Consider the following 7,979-nt stretch of genomic DNA (forward strand, 5'->3'; position numbering starts at 1 on the left):
GATCATCTGTGACTGAAGTGAGCGTGATGGAACATCTATCAGGTTATTTTTCACCATCACTATGAGGAAGTGGCTATGTGCACTGCTACTGCTGACCTGCTTTGCTGTGGGACTCCTGGAATAAAGCGGACCAGCTTCCCGCCAATGTCTGGTGCCAGGGGGCATACAAGGACCAGGGTCTGATCTGTGTCACGGAGACTTGGACTCACTTGGCTGGGAGCCGTGATCCAGGCGCACCGACCACGTGGCCCAGCAGGCGCATCCTGCCTCTTTTGATGGTTGTTGTGACTGGAGAGGGGTGCCGGCTCGGACCAGTGGATACCCAGAGTCTAGCGGAGGCAGTTAGGGTGAAATACATGGAGTCTGCAGCTGGAGGTGGCTGACAGTGTCCATGTTTGGGCTCCGTATGGTAGGACTGGAAGGACACGTGTTGAAAATACATGCGTCTACCTAGGTTAGCTAGGGCTACAGGTGGGATTGCAGGGCTAGCAAGCCACTATTTCCCTCCTTCCCCTTTGCTGCCAATACAAGAAAATGAAGAATGTGAGGAAACATTAGGGTGAAAAATCAGCACAAGGTTATTCACCTGCTCTTGTCTGCAGCTACAGCCATACTCAACCACCTGAGCCTTGGTGGTCAGAGGCTTTTAACTAGCAAGCCCCTCCCTCTGGACCAACCCACAATGAAGTGGCAAATCACAAAAGCAGCCAATAGAAGGCATTCAATCAACATTAGAGAAAATAGACACAATTCCAGTACTTCCCCCTGACAAGTCAACCCCAAAGTCATAGCACAACACTCCTGATTGGATGATTGATTGATTGAATTGATTGATTGATACAGAAGCACACGTGATGCTCCACTATCAGCAGCCCTGTGCAGATGTCTATTTCCTGTTAGCTCTATCAAGCAGCACTTCAGAGCAGCTCTGGTTCAGACCCAGTGACTGTGGAGGAGGGAGACAGCAGTTAACAGAAGCCCTCAGCAATCAATGAACGGATGAGTCTGTATGAATCAATAACCTGACTGGGCTCAACACACACTGTGTGTTTTCTGGAAATATACTGACTGAAAAACCATCTCCTTATGTTTGAACTTTTCAATGTATTCTATATTCTATGTTGTGGATAAAATGGATCCACAAAATAAAATATTGACTCTTCATCGCAAATATGGTGCTATGGTACAAGAAGTTTGCTCCCGGGCTCTGAAGACAAAGAGCGCTCACAGGGGAAGATGTAGCATTATGCTACGTAATGCAAACACAAGCACAGCCTCAGAATACGGGATCTGTCTTGATGTGACAGCCGGTATGTCCAGATGGCAACACGCTCCCTATAAGTGGGTGGCTCGCACGTATCCTCAAGGTGTCCTAAAATAGAGAAATGAAAGTCTATAACTGGCCCACATATATTTCTTGCACAAATCTCATCAGCCCAGCCGGAGGCATTATCCCTTTCTCACTTCAATAATGTGACGCGTTGCCTGATATCTTCTCCGCGGCGCAACTTAATCCGTGACTCACCGAATGTGCGTGATAAAGCGCTGCCTTCCAACTTCCTCGTCAAATATCTCCCGTATCTTCGGTTAATGAAGAGATCAATCAAAGCCGGATTTGGACGGTTTCTCTTGGCCATTTGTGATGGGGGATTTTTTTTTTCTCTCTCCCCGATATCTCTGGAAACTTTTGAGAAATTTGCAAATTAATGCCGTGTGTCATTAGGAATTAATTATGGCCAACATTTTTTTCTCATGCCTGTGAAATATAATAAGACCGGGAGTATATGAAACTTATTTTCCTTCACAGTGGGAGGTAGAATGTAAATGTGGTATGAGATCAGAGTCATCATCAGCCTCAGATTTCACAGTGAGATCAGTGACCTTTGGATGGAGAGTGTGAGGAAGGATGAGGTCAAAGTCCATGCAACAAACGGCACTTTTAAGAGAGGGATGAAAGAATACTGATATTTAGTTGTATCCAAGTACATATATTATTAGATGGCTGATTATAAATCAGCAATCAACACAGTGATTTCTAGTGTGGATCCACTTACTGCTTTACTGCCCAGTGTTTTTGTCTCAGAGCCAAAAATTCCCTTCTGAAGCTAAACCTCGACTTCAGATAAGAACCAATATTTAAATATTGTTGTGTGTTCATGTTCATATTTTTAAAATGCATTTGCACCTTCAGAACCTTCAGCTGCTGATTTTGGCCACATGCGTCAGAACTGTTCTGGACCTCAGGTGAGTTAACTGATCAAGCTAATCAGCAGCCACCGAGCAGGTGACTGTGCTGGCCGATTGATTGGACTGACTGTTTGAAATTATGTGGTTTGAAATGATACTCTTCCTATGTTGACATTTGACTTTGGATTTATGTTAGATGATGGTAGTAGAACTCTGTTCAAGCCCTTTGGGCTTCGTTCCCTCCTTGCACTGTTTTAAATTGTGCTCAATAAATAAATACAAATACAAATATATGTGAGTGTAGGTGATGGTGTCAATGTTCAAATGTTTCTTGACAATGACAGAGGGGAATCTTTTTTTCCCTTGACCTGTCTGAATGACTTCATGATGGCTGACTGACAGAATCCAGGAAAAGATAATCAATTTTTTTTGGGATGAAAAGCACTGGGTGCCACAGGGGGTGCTGTTTTTACCGGGGCAGGGCCTCATCCACCTGGCCAGCAGGACTGCAGCTTTCAGGCTTTATTTTCTCCAAGGCTTCCTGACTGGTCCAACAGACCTGGTGTGGAGGGGTGTGGCCAGCTGCATCTTCAAATCCGTATTGTCATCCGATCACTCAAACCACCTCAGGGAGGTGGTTTCGACGCTTCGCATTAGGGTATTTTGTCAGTGGAGCAGCAGTCGCAGTTTCCCACATATGAGATGAAATGTGCGACGTTGCATCCGAAAATTTGCCAGCCACTGTTGATCTGAAAAAGAAGTCATCAACACTCTGTCCCACCAGTCGTTACTCCTCGTTCGGATCCATACGCATCTTTCTGGTTCCGCGGCTATCAGAGCAGAAACAAATGCTGCAGCCCTCTTTCTTCTCCATGCTGCTCTTCTCTTTCGTCGGCACTCTAAGACCATTAACCGGTTTTGTCCACGACTTCCGATAATACGGACGAGTTGCAGTAGAATTAAAACGAGTGACTTGATATAGTCCGCAAAAACAGGAAGTTGATTCTTATTCGTTTTCAGGTGAAACTAGCCGTAGTTTTGCGCTTTACTGCTTTACTTATGCGATCACAAGTGGCACGTTCGAGATGCATGTTAATGCTATGTGGCAACAGATGATTCAAGATGTGTACTTCGTGATACGATCCCCAAAAACAGTTGCAAGTCACCAAGTGCAAACAGGGCCTCAGATGCTTTTTCTCCTAGGAGAGACTCATGTCCATTCGGCAGAACGACAGATTATGTTGTTTGCCTTTTGCTGTCACTTTCAGATTGCATCCACCTTTTGTTTTTATCAGCTGGTTGTTAGAAGCCTTCAGAGGTATGACTTTTCCAGAGAATCTTCTGGGCTTCTCGGTCAGAGCATTGAATCATTCTCATTAATCAAGTTTGCCTTGGCTCCAGTGTCAATTTTACCAATTGACCCATTGACTAACAGTGACGTAGTCCATTTGTCATCAGTTACTGTGTTTACAGCCCGGCCTGAATTGTTTATTTTTGCAGGCTGTGCGGTGTTTTCTTCATCATGTGACACCATTTTGATGAAAAACGTATCACTCAAGTCATAACTGTCATCAGTGTCTTCCTTCACTGTGTGTACACTTTTCTTCTTTGAGAGACACATTCTGGCGTAATGATTTTGTCTTTTACATTTTGCACAAATTTTTCCATAGGCAGGACATTGTCTTGGTCTGTTTTTCACCACATCTTTTGCAAGTGAAGATCTCTCTTTCAGTTGTTTTAATCTTGCTGTCATTATTTTTAAATTTGCTCCGAGGCTTTCATTTTAGTGTCAAGGTGTTCACTGCCTCCATTTCTTGACATGCTGCTCCGTGAGCAGGCTTTTTAAACGTCAGTACATGTTGTCGTGCTAGCTCACTGGCTTGACATATTTTTACAGCACTGTCCAACGTGAGTTCTGTTTCTCTCAACAGTTTCTCTCGGAGTTTCTTCTCATTAGTTCCAAACACAATCTGATCTATTATCATGGAGTATCTGAGATTATCCAAATTGCAGGATTGAGCTTTAATCTTGAGGTCGGTGAGAGAATTGTCAAATGACTCACCCTGTTGCTGTACGCATAAACAAAAGACGTACCTTTCATGTTTCGTTTTTCTTGTTAGTTTTAACTTGTTATGATGAACAAGTTCTCGTGCCGAGTCTTTACTTATTCTCATCTACTTCCTGCATCAAAGTAACTCTCTGAAAAACGTCGAGACAACACTGCCACCTAACGGTGACACCTTATATAACACTTATCACTACACTACCTTGCCTCGCTGTCAGTGAACTGATGATCAGTGAGATGTGACGAAGGGGTGTTAACTGACTATTACTGTTTTATTAATATTCTTACAGCATTGCTCAAATTATTTCCTTTCCAGTTTATTTAATCATCTAGACATACAGTAGGAGCATGATAGGGTTTTTCAATTTTCCACTGGAAGACAGACAAGGTAAAAAAAAAAAAAAAAAAATACCTTTTTGAAAAGAAAATATACAATACATTGTTACATTCCATGATAACATAGACCGCTTTAAAAGAGTGAAAAAAGAAGGTCAGTGAAGTGAAGCGAAGGGCAGCGGATGGTGGTGCGTTTAAGGCAACTGCTCGTCAGCCGACTCCTCAGTCGTTCCCTCCGGTGCAGTGAAATGTACTGTGGCCCCACCTTATACCTGATGTCACATGTGGGTGGAGCCAGGGCCCCTCCTTCAATGAGTGTTGAAGAGGAAGAGAAAGGGGGCGGGGCGGGGGGTGTTCCATTCACTTTACCCGGAGACAGTGGCGCTGAGCCGCCGTTTGCCGTTTTTTCATTGGTGGACAGCAACGATGGGCGGAGGGAGTGGGAATTGGAGAGGGGGTGGGGGCGATTTCACCATACAATTCTGCACTGTGAAATGTTGCACCCAGAACTTTTGGCGCTGGACGAAACTTCTTGAGGGTGTTGGTCTGGAATTCAAACCCTTCTGGTGAGAGTGATTGCAAAATATGTACACGTCTGTTGGGAGGACCACACCACCCTCTGCTGGACAACTGAAAAGGGGCCAAAAAAGGGGTTCAGACAAAAATAATAAATATGTGAAAGGGTAAGGGGGGTGGGCTGTATTCCATATATTCCTCAATCCAGACACACACACACACCAACTGAGGCCTATATTACAGCCTGCCACCAGGAGGAGGCGCTGCTGCTCCTGGACCACAGGTTTCCAGTGATGGAGCTGGCTGGACCATGCAGAGTAAAGAGTTTTTGTTTTTTGTTTTTTCTTCCCCCGTTTGCTGGTTTGGAAGGAAACAAATAAAATAAAATGAAACAAAAAAAGTTCTCTGTCTCTGACAATCTGTGGAGATCCATGTTGAACCTTCTCCCCGCAACCTGAGAGTCCCACATCCAACCTTCTGCCTCCAGAGAGTCTCCAGGTGCCCTGCTGACTGACAGGCCTGCCCGCTGGCTGAGCCCAGCTGGGGCCTGGACCAGTCTGCGGAGGTGGGAGGAACTCCGGCTGTGACGGGATGAATATTATTCCCCTGCATGGCAGGTAACGTTGTGCCGGCTTTGGTTTGGATCAGTCAAAGCTTGAGTGAGTGAGTGTGTGTGTGAGTGTGTGTGTGCGCGCAGTCTGTCCATCTCTGTATTGGGGCAGCGTCCTGAGTTTCCTCGCCGCTCCGATCTGATCCGAACATGAATAAGGTCACAAACACATCTGCAGGTTGACACGGCACCTGGGAGAGAGAGAGAGAGGGGGGGGGGGGTCAAACACAGTCACATCTCTAAGTCTCAATTAAATTCAACTCAATAAAGTAAATTCTAAATTCAATTTACTCAATAAATTCAATTCAATTAACATCACGTTACAACACACAGACGTCACAGAAATATTTATGCAAGTGTTTCTTTTCCCGATATGTGAATACAATACATTATTTTTGGCTGACTATGTATATATTCTCAATTGGAGTTTAACCGGCAACACCTGGTGGCCAACCGGGAAATCTTCCCATTTTGTCTGTCCACTGTCAACAAGTCAAGTGTATTTCAATGTACATCAGTGTAGTACAGTGTATTTCACAACAGTTCACTGTAATGCACTGTAGTTCAGTGTATTTCACAACAGGTCACTGTAATGCACTGTAGTTCAGTGTATTTCACTACGGTTCACTGTATTAAACTTAGTATTTCAGCGTATATCACTGCACACAGTGGCTCGGGTTGCTGAGAGCAGCAGGACGGAAACGTCACAGTTCAACAGCTGTTACGACCGCACTTTTCCTTCTACCGGTAAACAATATGAAAGATAAAATGCGATGCATCATGTGACATGAAATATGAACAGTGGATGTGTGAGGGATGCTGAACACACAGGACAAAGGAGGTTAAGAACATCAAGATGCACAGGACGCAGATTGAGCAGACACAACGGTCCAATAGAAGCAGTGTGAAGAATAATCCAGCAGGGGTCACCGGAGGTTTGTGTGAAAGTAAATGGGACTGATAACGATGAACGAATGATAGAGAATAATTAGAATGAGGAACATCAGGGCGGTCTCCACACATTTTATTTGATGGAAGTGAGTTCCTGCCGGTTCCTGCTAGTTCCACCGACAACTCACCTCAGCTACAGCACAACAGCAAAGACCTCAAGGCCAGAGGATGAAGGCCAGAGAGAAGAAGAGGAAGAGGAACAAGAACTGGAGAAAACAGAGAGACGGTGGAGGAGGGTGTGTTAGTCTCTCTTTCTCTCACACACACACACTCACACACACAAACACACACACACCATTTTTGCTGTTTGCCAAAAATCAAACAAGCCCTCTGTGATTTCACAAAGAGCCCGTCACACTGATATCTCTCCCAGGTCAGTGGCTACACTCCACCCTCGCCCGCAGCCAGCTGTTAGCCCCGCCCTCTGGGACCACGCTGGATGTGGCGTGTCCTGAAGGTTCGACAGAGTTTCAGAAGGATGCTGCAAACAGAGGGCTAAACACTGCTGCTGCTTCTCAAGGAGCTCCGCCCCTTCCACCACCGACTGACCTTTTCCTCCAGGTCTTTGATCTGCCTCCTCTGGATCTCCGTCTTGTCCTCCAGGTCGCGGATCCTCTACAAAGGTTAAAGGTCAGAGAGAGAAGGACAAAGAAGAAGAAACTGCAGGAAATCTTTATTTCACCAATAGAACTTCTGCACAGCCACACGCATCAAAGTGACCGCTGGACAGCAGCAGCACCCTGGTCACATGATGGGTCATGTGACCAGGGTGCTGCTGCTGTGGTTCCTCCCAGTTGTTTCCAGCACTGAAGTGAAGGATTCAGTGCGGAACCGTTCTCCTCTCGTGAGCCGAGACACGTCCTCCAGAGAGGGTCGGCTGACCTCAGGAGGGACCTCCTGACCTCCTGACCTCCTGACCTCCTGCAGCAGGTACCTGGTGCGCCTGGTGCAGCAGCTCCATCCTCTCCTGCATGATCTGACAGTCGTACTCGCGACTCTTCCTCAGCATCTGCCTCCTCAGTTTCTCCACCGCCGTGCGCAACTCGTCCCTCTGCAGCTCGTCCAGAGGCTCGCCATACTTGATCACCTGGTCACAGGGACGACGGACAGAGGGACCGACGTCACGTCATCTGCTGATATGTGTGTTTGCATGTGTGTGTGTTTGTTTGTGTGTGTGTGTGTGTGTTACGGCTGAACAATAACTTGCATTTGCGATAATATCGCGATAGGACAAAACAAGATTTTCTAACCACAAAGGCTGCGGCACGAGATCTGGTCACGACACTTGAGAGCGCCACCAAGCAAAGCAAAGTA

General features: G+C 45.9%; 1 protein-coding gene and 1 long non-coding RNA gene across 3 annotated transcripts in view; one reads left to right on the top strand and one right to left on the bottom strand.

Annotated features, from left to right (window-relative positions):
• Window positions 1-7,979, top strand: part of LOC142884180 (uncharacterized) — a 145,566-nt gene that overhangs the window by 39,890 nt on the left and 97,697 nt on the right. The gene's annotated exons all lie outside the window — the stretch shown is intronic.
• Window positions 4,997-7,979, bottom strand: part of jakmip2 (janus kinase and microtubule interacting protein 2) — a 32,934-nt gene continuing 29,951 nt past the window's right edge. Inside the window, exons 21-24 of one of the 2 annotated variants that reach the window (XM_076019640.1) lie at window positions 7,600-7,752; window positions 7,215-7,280; window positions 6,794-6,871; window positions 5,768-5,905 (exon numbers count right to left, since the gene is read on the bottom strand). In XM_076019640.1, the coding sequence (XP_075875755.1) occupies window positions 6,821-6,871; window positions 7,215-7,280; window positions 7,600-7,752 (270 nt within the window). In that variant the 3' untranslated portion in view covers window positions 5,768-5,905; window positions 6,794-6,820. Of the gene's footprint in view, window positions 5,906-6,793; window positions 6,872-7,214; window positions 7,281-7,599; window positions 7,753-7,979 lie in introns of both variants that reach the window. The other variant, XM_076019639.1, reaches the window with a different exon arrangement.

This window comes from Nelusetta ayraudi, unplaced genomic scaffold (genome assembly GCF_046127955.1).
Source record: "Nelusetta ayraudi isolate G7.1 ecotype Tasmania unplaced genomic scaffold, CSIRO-AGI_Nayr_v1 ptg000011l, whole genome shotgun sequence".
Taxonomy (NCBI): Eukaryota; Metazoa; Chordata; class Actinopteri; order Tetraodontiformes; family Monacanthidae; genus Nelusetta; species Nelusetta ayraudi.